Source organism: Cygnus atratus, chromosome 5, assembly GCF_013377495.2.
Source record: "Cygnus atratus isolate AKBS03 ecotype Queensland, Australia chromosome 5, CAtr_DNAZoo_HiC_assembly, whole genome shotgun sequence".
Taxonomy (NCBI): domain Eukaryota; kingdom Metazoa; phylum Chordata; class Aves; order Anseriformes; family Anatidae; genus Cygnus; species Cygnus atratus.
The window spans coordinates 41,178,766-41,194,925 of NC_066366.1; the positions used below are offsets into that span (position 1 = coordinate 41,178,766).

Consider the following 16,160-nt stretch of genomic DNA (forward strand, 5'->3'; position numbering starts at 1 on the left):
AGTTTAAGAGCTTTTGTGATCAAGTGGTAAGTACGTGGAAATAGAAACAAGACATTCCTTGAAATGCTGTATGAAAATATTGGTGCAGAAGTTCTTGAAATACTATAAAAGGGAGATGTATACACTGGTTACAGGAAACACAGACCAGCCTCTGTGAAGGGGAACAAAGTCACTGTAACACCTACAGAATATCTTACCAAGGAACAGTCATTTTCTGCAGCAATGTATTAGCAAATTTTTTTAATTCACAATCAAATTGCAAGGTGAGAATTTCCCTCTAGAGTATAGCAGAAGAAAAAGTAAGATACAAACATAAGAGTAACTGCTGTGGATCCACTAAATACATAACTGTCACTTACAAGGAATCTTAATCTGAAGGCAGGATACAAAGTCTTCACATTCAAGTTGTTTAATTAGAACAAGTAATGATTACAATCATTAGAATAATGTTATTTTTCCATGAGTACTTGAATGAGCTCCCTGCAGATCCCTCATGGCTGCATCATCTTCGAGGATGCAAGAATAAAAGTAGAGGCTCTCCAGCTCCAAATGCACATATTCTTAAGAACAGGTTATACCAAGACTTACCCTTCTCTTGCAATGGGACCTGCAGTCCCTAGGGAACGTGAGTGTGTTTGAGCAAACGTCACAAGGTGTCAATCAATCACCACAAGAAATACAGCTATAGTCAGGAAAAGAAACAAAACAGGCCTGGCTGTTTTGTGATTAAAACATGGTCTCTCTTCCTACTGACCTGTCTACTTTTCTTACCACCCAGACTCACATGATCCTGTGATTCAAGACATACAAACATGTTTCTGCTTCCACAGTTTCATTATCTTACAGGACCTGTAGGCACATTTCTGTTAGCACAGTAAAAAGGCACCAACCAACTTCTAGGTATAACGGAATTGACAGCAAGCTGGAGAATACAATCTGCACACACACCAGGAACAGAAGTTTTCGAGCTGTCAGAGGCACAGTGAAGGTCACTGTCCCATACAGGAATTTCTTTCATCCTCAGACAAGCAAATATGCTTTCCTGAAAAATGCTTAGAAAGCCATTTCTGAAGTGTTTTGGAAACTGCTCAACAGATGAAAAACTGACGTTTTCAACTCCCAAACTTGCTGTCTTCGTTGTATGTAGAAGTCATTTCCATGAGACATCCAAGATGTCCCAGTTATGTCACTCAAACTGAGTACTCATCTGAGTAAGGTTAGCTCAAAATCTTAACATGTAAGAAAGTGGTAAAGAAAACTGCTACAAGATGTAGCCAGTACTGAGTCACTAAGGCTAAAGATACTGCAGTGGAAAGCAGAGTAGTGTTCAAGTTCAGAGGGTCTGGAAAGAAACACACGTTAAGGCTCATCTGTCTTCCCTTTCAATTAGATTTTTTTCCTCTGTGACAGGTTATTAAAAAAAATTGTGTTCAGCTAGCCAAAAAACACTGACAGCAACAGAAAACCCAGACTGTGCATTACATGAGCCTGCCTGATCTAGACAGAAAAAAAGGCCCATAGAAAATGGAGCTTTCTGTTTCCCAAGGAAATGATGACAGTCAGGACAAAGCTGGAAAGTGCAACATGGAAGGAGAAGGGAACCAAGGTCAGCATCTGTGAAGGCTGATTTAGTTCCCCATAGTTGGCATAACCACAGCAGGCTTGGTAACAGTGGCATCTTCCTCTTTCCATTGAGAAATGATTGTTTTCAGCTGTGTGTAGAACTGCACTCCCTGGGGGAAAGGAGAGACACAAGGGTCAGATGTTTGGCTTTAGGAATTCTTCAGATCTGCACCACAGATGTAACAAGCAGTTTTTGCTCTGTCTACAAGGGTTTGAGTTTTCCTCTGTGGGATCAATTCTTGTCAGCCTGTTCCTTTCAACAGCTCCCTAAAGACTCTGGTCCTATGAGAAAACCTGATACTTAGTTCTTGCTCCCTTCTCAAATCTCCACCCAGTAAGGTAGATCTGATGATCATCTCCCCATTGCCATTTCTAACCTGATTTATAACAAATCAAGAGAGTACTCTGAATCAGCAAGTTACCTGTTTGCCATAGAAATTAGTGTCTCCTCTGAAAGAAGCACGAGAACCGGTGAAAGAGAACATGGGCAGAGGTACTGGGATTGGAACATTGACTCCCACCTAAAGCAAAGGAGAACTGTCATATTAATCACAAGGTAAAGAAGTAGCAGATAGTCAGTGATCAGTCACTATAGCTGGATGGCTACTCATGGTGAAAACAACAACCATAGGAACAATTCTAGCTTGAACATACCTGCCCCACATCTACTAAGTGAGAATATTTCCGAGCTGTGGCTCCATTGGTGGTGAAGATTGCGGTTCCATTTCCATAGGGGTTATTGTTCACCATCTTAATTGCATCATCCAAAGTGTCTGCTTCCAGAACCACCAGGACAGGCCCAAAGATTTCCTCCTTGTAGCAAGTCATGTTTGGCTGCCAAGACAAACAGCAGAAAAAGCAGACTGTAGGAAATAGCATATGGTAAATACACATACTGCTCATCCTCAGGATATTCCTAGGAACACCCATCACACTGCATTGCCGCAGGCCATCCGTCCTTCAGTCCTGCTTGCCATTCCACCATTTCCCCTGCCCTGCCATCTATCTAGTCCACTAAAGAGGGCACCATTTGTAACTGCTAAAATGTTTTCTGCTTCTACTACCTGCGTGACCTGAGTTACAAGTTAGGCCTTTGATCAAGGCTGATTAAAGCCAGGATTAATTCAGGATAGTTTACTCCTCTATAAGTCAGTGCCCGGGATTTGTGTCTCATAATTAGCAGTATTTGACAAATACAAAAGCACCAGTTAGAGTACTTGAATCATTAATAACTAACACAACAAACTACAAAACATTCATCTGACGAGTTTTCTGTGGCTACTGATAACCTTATTAGTGTATAAAAAACTACAAATCAAAAAATCTCAGTGAAACTTTTACTATTGAATACCTAACTATTTACAATGCAGCAAAGGAAAGTGAAGTACTTTAAGATGTTTAATGAAAACAATGCAATTAAATTATGAGATAGATTAAAAGCCTGAAATATATGATAGCACTTAATCCATAAAATCCTAATACAAAGTACAATAGCAGAACTATCAAGATCGGTGCATTGTCATGTAATCACTCACCAAGAGGGCCACAATTAATATTCCCCCACAGTAGCACCCATCTGTTGCACACCATGCACTATATTGAGAGGCTGTTTCAGTAAAACTGTGAATATGTTGAATTATTCAAACAGCTTTTGTACCTTGCCCCATAATTACTCTTGTGAAGACTTGCACAAATATTTAACTTTTATTTCTACAAGTCCTTAAGTTGCAAATTGCAGGAATGTATAATGGAGAAAGGAAAATTTTAAGTCTGGCTGTTAGTCATACTCTTTTTAGACATCTGCTGCTGGCCATTACGACAGAAAGTACACTGTGCCCAATGGATATTTATTTTGACGCAGTACAAATTGCCCATGTGTTCCTTTAATTGGCTGCATTCCAATAAAGTTAAGATTATCAACTTTATTCAGTTTGTTCTGCTCCCCTGGATTCTTTCATCACAACAGCATTACAATCAGCACTTTACTGGGATTGTGCAAGAGAAAGCTGAGCTATTTACGAGACTTCTACCTGGTGATTCTTGCCTGATTTTGGCTAACCCATTTTTCAAGTGACCCTGCGTTATACAGCATCAAGTTTTGGTTATGTTACCTTGACATTGGCAAGGATTGTTGGTCCAACAAAATTGCCATTTTCATAGCCCTTCACTTTGATATTACGGCCATCCAGAAGAAGACTTGCACCTTCTTTTACTCCTTTCTCAATCAGATGGCAAACACGTTCCTTAGCTTGGGGACTGATTAGAGGCCCTAGATCTGCTCCAGGCTGGTCTCCTGCAAAGAGGCAGAGACAAAAAAAAAAAAAAAATTAACTCTTACAGTTTCCTCTTCGTATGTATCATGGAAGTAACTACACTGGCAGGAAAAGTCTGATGTTTCTGAGACACAGAACAAAGATTTGAGGCATTAATGAACTGAGGTAATAGCCTGCAACTCATAATCAACAAACAAGAGAAGGCATAAGCACAGTTTTAGATCACCAGAAAGCTAAAATTCAACAACAGATCCTTCTTAGAAAGAAAAGTTTTCTTCTTTGCAAGACTTCATCAAAAATAAATGAAAGTTAGGAGAATTCTCCTAGAATTAACGTTTAGTTTTTCTAAAGTGCTTGTTTCCATTTTTTCCTCATATTGCATGCTTACTACACATTGGAAGGATCTCTAAGTGAGACTGTTATATTAATGGTAGGTTTGTGTTCTACATAGGACATAACCTCAAAGTTCCAGTTAAAACAAAGCCAATTCTATAAACTGTGCATCAGTTGTATTGCCAAGCCTTCCTACACATTCCTAACTCCGAGTCTAGGGCTTTGTCCCACTCCAGATAATCTGCTAGCTCCCATAACTACGGACCAAACCTATGGAGCTAGCAGCTTCAAGGGATACACCACAGTATGGCAGATACACCAACCTAAAAAGCCACAGCTGTACAGAAGTGAAGTACCTAATAAGACATTATCTGAGTCTGTACCTGCATTTACGCGTAGATTTTTGGCTCTTTCCACCAGCTCTGGCAGCCATTTCTGTGCTTCTCCCACTAGAATTGCTGTAGACAGGGCCATGCAGCGTTGGCCGGCTGCTCCAAAAGCAGCTCCAACCAGCTGGTTCAAGGTGTTCTCCTTGTTGGCATCAGGCATCACCACGCCATGGTTCTTTGCCCCCTGAAATATAAAACATAGGGCCTCCCATCATTAACCACCCCCGCCCACTTCTTTTCTAGCTCTTTGGCAGTATCTTGTTATAGTAGCTCTGAAGGCTACCAGCAGGCTGGCAAGAAGGGCGGCCTCCACACTTAACTCTCAGAAGGAAAGTCAGCTTCTGCTGCCGACTGGTGTGTTCTGTTTTAACATGCACAGAGAGAGGCAGTCTGGGTGCTGCCGTGTGCTCCGTTCGGTGGCATTACCATGTTAGCCTGGACTCTCTTGCCATTCCGGGATCCTCTCTCATAGATGTACTCGCCGGCCTGATTAGATCCCACAAAGCTGATTGCTCTGATATCCGGATGGTCACAAATGAAATTCACAGCTTTAAATAGGAAATAAGATATTATATATTGTGGTGCACAAACATTTCCCTCTGTCCCCATCCCCACACTGCTAAATCTACGCATCTTTCTTCGTATCAGAATTCTTGCCTCTGTTTCCTACATCTGAGTCACATTTCAGTGCTCATGGTGGCCATTCCCAAGGTGCCCAAGTGATGCTGAAACAAATTTACTGTTGGTTATTTTTATCCTTGGGTTCTGAATTTAATTGAGTGCTTTGGAAAATAATCTGCTTAGGAACTAGAATACTGGTGTCCACTGCATAGCCAGTGAGGCATTTAATTTTTGTTTAGTTTTCCTTGGTAAACACCAAGATGATTTATCTGCTTATTTCAACTGAAGCTTAGGTAGCTAAAGAGAATTTGAACACTTGCATACCTTGGAAATTCAGACCCTAGCCCCCCAAATTCTTGCCACCTTATCTCCCAAAATATTTGATGCAACATGCTAGAGAATCTTCCTGTCACCCCATTTCCCCTCCATCAAGAGTTTTCAAGCACCTTTACAAACTTATCTACCAGCAGTAGGATCAGACGCTCCAACTTGTTTTAGCACCTCCACTAAACGTACATCACAACACTTGCATACTCCAGCCATCTCCCAAGCAGGGCTATTATTACCTTCATGCTGTCCATGGATGATATTCAGGGTCCCATCCGGGGCACCAGCATCCTGAAACAGCTTGGCAAGGAACATGAGTGCTCCTGGTACACGCTCCGATGGTTTCATCAGGAACGTGTTCCCGCAAACCATAGCCATGGGGAACATCCACAGAGGAATCATGGCTGGGAAGTTGAACGGCGCAATGCCAGCGCACACACCCAGAGGCAGACGGTAGGTGTAAGTGTCCATGTCTTTAGTGATGGAGGGCATTGTCTCTCCCAGTATGAGGGATGTCACGCTGCAAGCATGTTCCACCACCTCTGCAGCAGAAAGGGCAATATGCCACTGGGTGATCTGTTAACAGTCAGTCCCCAAACTCCCTTCTCACCACTGCCTTGACCCAAGTCGTTCTTCCAGCCTTTTCCCACAACTTAAAACTCATTGTGCTCCAGAAAATCCCTTTGCTCTGCCAAGTACTGTGAGCTTATTGTGAATGGATTCTCTCCTGAGTACATTATATGCCACTGTGATAGGCGCACAGACACAACAGCCCCGGTAAAAGTACAGATGTGGTTTTAGTGTACCAGCTGCGATTCAACATATGAGAACAATCCCTTTGCAGCAATTTGTAGTCACTCCCAGGAAAAGGAAGGATTTAATAACTTGGAAGTGATTTAAGGAAGCCTGATCTAAGGGAATATTTCAGGTTCGGAGCTACAACTGCCCTTTTTCTTTTAGAAGGAGGCTTTGGAGGCAGCTACACGTACAAACTCCTGGAGCAAACAGTTGCTCAGGAGACCTCCTCCCTTCCTAAGGGATCTGAAAGCCCCTTTTGTAACAGGAGGAGCCAGCAGCTTACGGAGGCCTCGGAACACATCTCCCTCAGCATCAGCCAGGGTCTTCCCTTGCTCGAAGGTGATGAGTTTTGAAATTTCTTTCTGAAAACGGAAAACAAAGTTTATGAATGTTACTGAAGTGCCTGCCAGGACATAGGCTGCAGGGTTAAGTTTACAGAGAGCTGAACATCAGCTGAACAGTCTGAGTAGACCCTGGGAAAGCCTGCACGGGCTGATTTGCTCCTTGTTGACAATAAGCAATAAGTTGACAATAATTGTGGACAATAAGTTGCACAGGTGATATTTAAAAACAACAAGAACAAAAAACAGCTGGAGGTTGGCTTATATTCTACTGCTTTCACATGTCACAAAGACACACAGAAAAATCTGTGGAATCCAAAAACATAGTAACGTGCTTCTCCCACTTGTCTTTGTCAACTGGCACATTCTCCATCCAGGTTGAAAGTTCCTCCTGTGGTCCTTTGGTCAAAGGAACAAATGCACAATAATACTCCTGAAGAAGCACTGCCTCTGTAGCCACATTTGCCTGGGAAGTGCTTTGCCTCACCTCTACATGACAGTGACTCTGTCAGCTCAATTATGGTAGCAAGACCTCATCAAGAATTCAGATAAAGCCTGAGACTCAATTTCTTTCACCGAGTCAGCTACAAGGCATTCAGCAACAGCCGTCACACACAGATGTAGCGTCTCACCAGATTGTCTTTGATGAGCTGTTGATAACGCAGGAAGATTTGCTGGCGACTCAAGACAGATGTTTCTGACCAGTTCCAGAAAGCCTTTTTGCAAGAAGCCACAGCTGCCTCCATCTCACTGGGTGTAGCTTTCGGTACGCGAGCAACCACTTCGTTGGTAGCCTGATGGAAAAGAACAAATTGCATCAAAACCCCACTTTTTCCAGCTCTCCCTGACAACCATTCAACAGTCCCTCACAGCACATGCTTAAAATCCTTATTCTAAAAGGAGGTGTCCTTCTGAGGGGGAAGGAGAAGAGACATTCCTCCTGTGGAACAGGCAAAAGGCCTGGGCTACAACAGGAATTCTACGTATTTCGTACTTCTGAAAACCCATACTCTATACATCTCACAACAGGCACGCAGAAAGCTGTAAATGCAGTGCTGACTTCCAAGATGGAGTTGAAGTGACTTGTCTGATATATTTTTCAGCTTCTAGAGAGCGTAAGACAAAGGTTTCTGTGGCCTACGGCCTTTTCTCTCTGTATCGTCTTGGCTCATTTGCTCTTGTGCATTAAACAAAGCAAGGTTGCTTTGCAAAGAGCAGCACATAATTGTGCAATTGGCACTGATGTTAGTTTACCTAGGTCACTAGGCTGAAAAAAGATCTTTATGAGCAACCTTAGTGCTATAGTATTTTAGCTTTTAGAGCTTGTCTTTGTTGGTTTGACCTCCTTCTCATGCACACTTAAAAATTAAGTCTGCTTTGACATGACAAAAACATCAGGTAGGTCACTAAGAGAGAAACTACTTAGAAAAAAAAAAAAGAACGTTGTTTGCCCTATAGAGACCAAATGAGCTTCATGAACACAGCTTGCTGCCCTGAACACTTCCACAAAGCAAATCAAAATAGGTCTTTACAGACAAGTTTTTAAAAACTGCTGTCCAAATCCTTACTGCGAGGGTCAGAATTCTGAGCCCTTTGGTGCAGGACTCAGGCAAGTGCAAGTGCTACTCATCTAAGTTCATTTTGCACTGCACAGCATCCAGCCTCTAAATTCACAGTGAATATTATGGTGCAGAGATGGAAACTCTCTCAAAGGAGAGAAGCTTCAGCTGCCAAGATTTTTTACCTTGGTCTGAGAGTGAAATCGATCTCTATCAGGACTTTACATACAGCTGGCATCAAATCGTATCAGGTTGCACACATACAGGGTGAAAGGAAGCCACCTGAAGTTCTGACATACTAATCACAGAGCCTTTCTATGAGCAAAATACAGTAAGCAGGATTTAAGCTTCCTCTTCAGAGATCAAGGTTTTACTACACAGGGGAGATAAAGAAGGTCATCACTTTCCTAAGACTAACATTTCGTGTGAAGAGGAAACTGAGAAGCAATTACACAGTGCTAAATCCATCTTAAGCTCCAAGACTAAGCTTTCTCAAGAAAGACATATACTTTCCCCTTTCGCCAAACGATTCAATGGAAGCACAGACCCTTGCTGCACAGCGATCGTTAGTATATAAGCAGAGGCTGCTTCACTCACTGGGTTGTGGATATCGATCCATTCTGTAGTTTTGGATTCAACAAACTTCCCATCGATGAACAGTTTGGTTGTTGGCTGTGGAGGACAAAACGCAGGCCAGTGAGTGATCTTTGTCTCAAGGTGCCCACGTGCCAATGTGCCTCATTACATGTAGGTCTCCATTTACCACTAAGCCCCATTTTTCCCCCACTTTAGAGCAAAATGGCTAAAGTTCTTTCAAAAGCTGTTACAGAAAAAATACACTGCTAGATTTATGTTCAGAGCTGTTTCAATCTACTTAAACACTATGTTACTAAGAAAATTAAAAACCTGCAATTCGTAAGTGTTTAGAAAAAAACAGTTAATAATTCACTTTGTGAGGATTTCACCTACCCGGTACAAACTGTACTATGTTCCTTTCCCATCAAACCACTAAGCGGGTTCATCTCGCAAGCTCATAGCTGCAGGCACTAAATTGGCCTTTCCCTACTTCCCTGTGGTTCTGCAACTGTGGGCAAGGAACCTGTAGGTGCTGAGTTCACAGCGATCGTCCTGGCAGGCAGCTCGGAGGACACAACTTCCCAACTCACGTGCAGGGGAGAGGAAAAGGAAGGTTTGGAATAAGGGAGGAGGAATAAGAGGGTTGGGATGCTATCCATGGTACAATGTAGGGAGATCAGAGGAAGAATTAGGAAGATAAATGGGACTGGCTTGGACAAGTGATGGCAGTGAAACAGGATGAGTGGGAAGCAAAAGGGCAGCAAGAGCTGCAAGAAGCTGAGAAAGCGGGGCTGAGATGAGAGCTGTAACAACGCTGGTAACGGATAAGCAGGGGGGTAACACCAGGGCGGTGGGTCGAAAGAAAAAAAAAACCCTTGCAGGCGATTACGTGGGTGGTCACACCTGGAGAAGCAGGGCAGAGGGCCGCGCTTGCGAAAGCGCAAATCCTCTGCGGACCCCGGAGGGGAGCGCAGCGCACCTGAGCACCTCGGCTGCCAGGGGAGGCCCTGTGGTGGTGCCGAACACACCCCCCTGTGGCCACCAGCCCTCCGCTAGCCACGTGTGGGCGCACCTGTAGCGGACCCACGAGCTCAGCGCCTCACCCGGACCTCGGTGCGGCGGAATTTCTGCGGTTTTGGGTTACTTGGAAGGGGCAGGAAAGCCACGCACGCCAAGCAGCAGCTCCCCGCGGCCGGGGGGGGGGGGCACCCCCACACCCTCACACCCCCCTCCCGGGGGGCCCGCCGCGGGCACTCACCACAGAGGAGGACGAGGAGGCGGCGGCTGAGGCGATCCACGGCACCCCGGCCCTCCGCGGCAGCTGATAACACACGCAGATAACGGCACGGTTAGCGGGGCTCCTCACCGCCACCCCGGACCCTCCCCCCCGCCGCCTCCCCCGACCCGAGGCCGCCGCAGGGTCCCGGGGCTGTCGCCGCGGCCCCGGCCCCGCCGCCTCACCCCCAGCGCCACGCGCCGCCGCCCGCCCCAGGCCCCCCGCGCTGCCGCCGCCGCCGCCATGCCGGCCGAGGGTCCCTGCCCCGCCGCCCCTCAGCGGCGGCCCTCGCCCCGCCCCCTCCCTCCCATTGGCCCGCCGGGCAGCGGCCTCGCCCTCGCCCCGCCCCTCTGCCCCCACCGCCCCCCGCTCCGGGCCGCCGATTGGCCGCGCGGCCGAAGGCGGAATTTTTACCTCCCCCCTCCCCTCCCCTCCCCTCCCCTCCCGGCCGTGCTCACGTGACGCGGCAAGATGGCGGCTGCCGCGGACGGTGAGGCGCGGGGTGTAGGGGTGAGGGGGGGGGTGGGTGTCGGGCCCGGGCGCCCCCTCACCGCCGTCTCTTGCAGGCGCCGACTTGGAGGCCTCGCTGCTGAGCTTCGAGAAGCTGGACCGGGCCTCCCCGGACCTGTGGCCCGAGCAGCGTGAGTTTTGGGGGCCTCTTGGTCGGGTGGGGAGCCGCGGCGGGGTGCGTTCCCCCTGCCCGCCCCGCTCACCGCCGGTCTCTCTCTTGCAGTGCCGGGAGTCGCCGAGTTCGCCGCCTCCTTCAAAAGCGTAAGTCGCCCGCCCCGGGTCTCCTGTGCTGCTGCCCGCGTCCTGGCTGAGCCTCCCCTCTGGGGCCTGGGGTGGAAGGAAAGGCTTTAAGCTTTAGGGAAGTCTCCTCTGGGGTCCTCTCCTTAGTTTGTGGGTGTTACTGCCCTGCTTTAACCCTTAAAGCGTCTAGGGGAAGCTAGAAAACAAGACTAAGTGTTAAACTATCCCCACAGAGCACCTGGAACCCTCATCTTTCCTGTCAGTTTAACTGGCCTTAAGTTCTAGTTCAAACTTTCTTGTATGTTCCCAAAGATGCCCTTGTCTGAGCGTGGTCTGTCTTCCGCTTCTTGTTTTTCTTTTCCAAACCAGCCTATTACAAGTTCTCCTCCCAAATGGATGGCTGAGCTGGAAAATGACGATATAGATATGTTAAAGGGTGAGTACGGGTGCTGGGGAGGGTGTGGTTGTCAAAGCAGGTGGGAATTCCTTCCTTACAAAAAAGAAGGGTTAAAGGGCTTGCTTCTGAACCCTTCTGGAGGTGTAGGGACGGGGAGTGGTCCTTCTGTGCTATTCAATGTTTATTTCAGAGTTTTTGCCTTGGATGCGTAACAGTTTGTGCTTTTATTCTTTTTACTACTTTTTTCATTATCCCATTACTTTATTTTACTTCTGAAAGCAAGAAACTCCTATCAGTGAGCCCTGTGGCCTTTGATCTCTAGCCCTTGTATTTGCAGAATCTCCAGCTGAAGGATCTAGATTAGTAGTCTCTTTATCTTGTCAATTACCTCAATTTTTTGTTACTCCTGTCATCTCCAGGAAAATATCCTGACATCAAAGGCTGTCTGTTTTTTCAAAACAAGCAAGTAAGAACTAGTTAAACCTGTGTAACATTATATATAATGTTTCAGTTACCTCTCTTACTAATATTTTACTGTAGAAATACAATAGGTGTCTCCTGTTGTTTGAGAAGAGGCATAAGGTTTTTTTGGTAGACCTCAAATGATTAAGCTTGGTGACCAGCTTAGATTTCTTGAGTGGCTTGTTGAATGATGCTGTGTGCATGTGTTTTCACTCTTGTAACTGAGATCTCCAGTGGAAATGTTGTTTGTAAGGCTGTTTGAAAAGCTGCAGAAAGGCTAGCTAGCATATGGATTTGCTGCATATTACAGTCGTTTGTAGCAATCGTCCTTGAGCTTGCTCTTCTTTCTCACGTGAATTGCAGCTGAATTGTTCTGTGATGGAAGTAGGACAAATTGCTTTTTATATGGCTGTAACTTTTTGCTGGTTCTCATGTCTGAGTTGTAAGGATTAAAGAACATATTCTGTACAGTTCAAATTGAAATTGTAGAAAGCATTACTTGAATGCTTTGTGAAATAGTAAACATATAAACTGCCGCTAGAGGTCTGTAGACAGCGTTAAAAATCATGCTTTTCTCTCTTTTTAGAGCTGGGGAGCCTCACTACAGCTAACCTGATGGAGAAGGTTCGTGGCCTGCAGAACTTGGCTTACCAGCTGGGGTTGGATGAATGTAAGTTCTATGCGTGGATGTGACTGGCTGCGTTGCAAATCCTCCCACTAAAACATGCACTTCTAGTACACAAGTAGTTGGAAAAGTGTGTTGGCGGATTTGGTAAATATCTCACCACTGCGGTGGTGCACTAGGAGATCTTCTGATGGGGAAGTGTGCTGCCCTGAACAAGTCTACCCTGGTGCAACGAAACCTAACATTTAGAATTTCTTATCTTTTGGGTTTTGACTTCTATTTTGAATATTAAGGTCTAGTAATGTGATAAGATAACGCAGTAATTTGTGACCTTCAAAAACAGGGAGAGGGCACCTGCAGAACAGAATGCCTACTTCTCCAGCTTACAGCCTATCTGCGTGGGGGAAAATATCCTAGCAGTAATTACCAGATATCACTTTGACTTACATTTGACTTAAATAAATCAGGTAACTTTGCTTCGCTTCCTGCACAGATGCTGAAGCTATTTCTCAGAATACTTGTGGCAGTACTTGTGTGAAACTTCATGTAATACCCACACGTTGAACCTTTTACTTGTTAGCAATTAGTGCCCATGCTGCTTTCTGGTTCTGTAGTTGCTGTGTTTTTTCCTATAGTCAGCTGTAGCGGGAGGTGCTGTCAGTACATACTAAAATTGACCTTCATTCATCCCACTTACCAACAACCAATTTTTATCAATTTTTTTGAAGCTGTTGCTTTCATCATCACATTTGGGACTTTGTTGTGAACAGGTTGATCCAGCTTTGAAGATTTCAAGGGGATTGTGCTTCCTTTAAGCACTACCTGTGCATATTGACACATTTTAACTTTTTTTTTTTGCTTAATTTTGGCCTATCGTAGACATTAGCCGCAGTTACTCTTGGGCTATGCGCAGAGCTTTGAAAGCTTACTGACTGTAAGCCTAGAATGCTCTAATGCTTTTTTTTATCAACAGATCATTAAGACTGTTTGAACACACTCCCTGCACTCGAAAAATTATTGTACTTTCAGTGCTAATGTCTTTTAAGATTGTAAGAAGCATTTAGGGGAGTAGAAGTTATACTTTAACAAAGGAAATCTTAGTCAAATACAAAGACTGGCTGATTGACCTGTAAGCCTGCAGCTTAACTGAGAAAGCCAAGCAGCTTTGCTATGCTAAATGGAGTTTAAGCAGAGCCTAAGTTACATCAAGTGAACAAAGCTTAGCAATTTTTATGTTGCATTTATTTCTATTTATTTTTACTGAGAACAAATAAATATGAAAAGAAGACCAAGTGAGGAAAAAACGTTTGAGGTCTGAGAGCTATAACCATTAGTCTATGGTAACTGACTTCTTGAATTTCTAAGGCTTATGAAAGCTCTCTTCGTGTTTGTAACTACTTGTTGATGAAGTCTACTTTCCTTTAATCTGTAATATATGTAATGCTTTGTATGTCATAACATACACATTTATTTTAGGAAAACTTTCACAGAAAATGAAGTGCTGAGTTTGAACAGGGCCTCTCAGGACCATTTTTTCCAATACTGTCTTTAAGTTATTTTCTCTTGCAGACTTAGATAAGTGAGAAAACAAGAAGAAATGTAAAAAAGATCTGTTTATTAAAGTTAAGAGACTTGTGGTTTTGGTTCAGAGGTATATGACTTGATTGTATCTTTGTATATTGAAGTGCATTACAGCATGTTTTTATGTGGCTGATCGTCGAAACTGCTTATCAAAAACAGGATTAAAAAAACATCCTGACCTATCTCCTCTAGGTGGCAGCATGAAGCTTCTCATAGCATTCTTGATACTTCGTAAAATTGTACACTTTCAGTCATGATTTGAAGTTCGTTTTTCCCAAGACATTTTTTGACACATTTCCTGTTCTAAATGTGTACCGTCCTTTTGGCAGTACTTTCACAGGTTTCATCTGTATTATGTGAGAAACAATCCTGCTTCGTTGTGTCAGCAACTTATTCGCTTTTCCTTCCAATGCTCCCCATCTACATTTTAATTCCTTTGTATTTTCAAAGGCTTCTGTGTTTGTCCAGGTTATTTATGAAATGCTGTTCAGGACCAGAACAATTCCTGCAGCACTCCATGACAAATATACCAATTTAGTGACTTTGTATTTCTGTTGTGAGGTCTGTTACAGAATCAGTTCACAGCACCCTTCTTATAAATTTGTATTATAATTCATGAGGCAAAGTGACATGTGGGACTGGGTACACATGTGGTGACTGTGGGACTGGTCTTCAAAAGCTTTCTTTATCAAGGCAGTATTCTGACATTAAAATTGAGATCTGAGCAGTGAATTTAACAAGATATAGTTTGAAATTAATAATTAATTATATGCCTTTTTTCTTAAATTCTGATGAACTGCCTTAGTATTTTGCCTGGGACCAATAGAAGGCTGATATATTCCTAATCATTTGGGTTATTCTGCTTATTCTTTAAAAATACCAGTGCAGGCTCTTCAGTCTTTGGGAGCATCTTGAGTGGTCCAGTGATTACTGGCAGTCAACATCACTGTCCACAGAACCGTTTGGCAAGATATAGTAAAAATACAGGATGCAAGTTATCAACGTCTGATGACACAGAGTTAACTCAGAAGAACGTTATGATGTCTACCTGCGCTATCGAGAAAGGAAAATGTTTTCATGAAATGTTTTCATCTGTGACATAATGTATAAGCTATATTTCTAGACAAATACAGGAAACAAAACTATACTACTGCTTTTCTCTAGGAATGGTTGAATACTACATGGATTCCACATTCTTATGTGTAGTTCCATTTGTCCCTAGCTTTTTGGCCATGGATTTCTCTGTCTCTTTTGCTTTCCCGTGCTTCTCACAAATGTATGCTCTTTGTAACTAACTTTCCTCCTCTTTTTCCTGTAGGCTTACCTTTACCTTCTATAACCTGGCCTATTTTTTGTTGAATGCCCCTTGGTTTCTGTGAATCAAATTAAATTGTTAACATGACTAGATTTCTCTGTTGGGTGAATCTGAATAGACTTGCCCTGCTTTGATTGTAACACTAAGTTCATCAAACAGCAACTAGAAACTTCAGAGGTGACCTTTAATGTCAGAGGTCTCGGATGCAGCAAATGTCATTCGAACTGGGATAATGCTAACAGCTTCCTCCAGTATTTTGATGGGCATTTCAGGAGTTGAGCATCTTGCCCTCTGTTAAGATTTCTGTGTAGTGTGGCTCGCATCTGTGTGGACTACACTAGCTTTATTCGATAACACAGCAGTCTCAGAGTTTGGGATGATAATGTCACAATTTGAGATAGACATTTGCCACCTGAAACGGTTAATGCAATTTTTGGTAATGCCAGTTCCCTCCTCCTTCTCTGAGGGAGCAGTGACTGCTTTCTGAATAAGGTAGCTGTTGATCTTTCCAGTTGTTTATCCAATTCCTCCAGCTTCAGTGGTACCCAGTGAATTGAGTTCATAATTGCGTAAAATCAATTGCTGACTTGGCTTTTTTCTTCATAGCTTAAAAGGCTTATGTTTGGCAGATACCTTGTAACTATACTAAGTTTTTTTTTAACCAAATAAATGATGAATGAGCGTGTGTTTTGTTCTGGCTGCATGTTCTCCCAAACATTCATTTCCCTTTTACTAAGATGCAGGCCATTAAACTGCCTATTAAAGATGGACTAATCTTCCATAATTCAGAGCTTATTTGCACCACAGAATAAAGCATAGTGTTCTTTAAAGTTTTTGTTTGTTTTGCCAAACTTTGGAACAAACCCATTTGTGAAAGGATAAAGTAGGTAGGATGGAGAAGCAGAGAAAGCATT

At 43.8% G+C, this 16,160-nt stretch overlaps 2 protein-coding genes across 8 annotated transcripts in view; one reads left to right on the forward strand and one right to left on the reverse strand.

The window, feature by feature from the left end:
• Positions 1 to 225: 225 nt before the first annotated feature.
• On the reverse strand, positions 226 to 10,399 carry ALDH6A1 (aldehyde dehydrogenase 6 family member A1). The gene is made up of 12 exons (XM_035539210.2): positions 10,302 to 10,399; positions 10,099 to 10,161; positions 8,862 to 8,936; positions 7,338 to 7,499; positions 6,648 to 6,726; positions 5,806 to 6,108; positions 5,045 to 5,166; positions 4,613 to 4,802; positions 3,735 to 3,916; positions 2,278 to 2,457; positions 2,046 to 2,144; positions 226 to 1,733 (listed from the first exon to the last, which is right to left on the reverse strand). Exons 1-12 carry the CDS (start codon positions 10,359 to 10,361, stop codon positions 1,629 to 1,631), a joined length of 1,620 nt encoding a protein of 539 aa, XP_035395103.1. The 5' UTR covers positions 10,362 to 10,399; the 3' UTR covers positions 226 to 1,628.
• Positions 10,400 to 10,550: 151 nt separating this feature from the next.
• LIN52 (lin-52 DREAM MuvB core complex component) overlaps positions 10,551 to 16,160 on the forward strand; it is a 44,351-nt gene continuing 38,741 nt past the window's right edge. For 3 of the 7 annotated variants that reach the window (XM_035539215.2, XM_035539212.2, XM_035539217.2), the window contains exons 1-5: positions 10,552 to 10,606; positions 10,683 to 10,757; positions 10,850 to 10,887; positions 11,236 to 11,302; positions 12,312 to 12,395. In XM_035539215.2, coding sequence (XP_035395108.1) covers positions 10,588 to 10,606; positions 10,683 to 10,757; positions 10,850 to 10,887; positions 11,236 to 11,302; positions 12,312 to 12,395 — 283 coding nt within the window. In that variant the 5' untranslated portion in view covers positions 10,552 to 10,587. The other 4 variants (XM_035539216.2, XM_035539211.2, XM_035539213.2 and 1 more) reach the window with 4 other exon arrangements.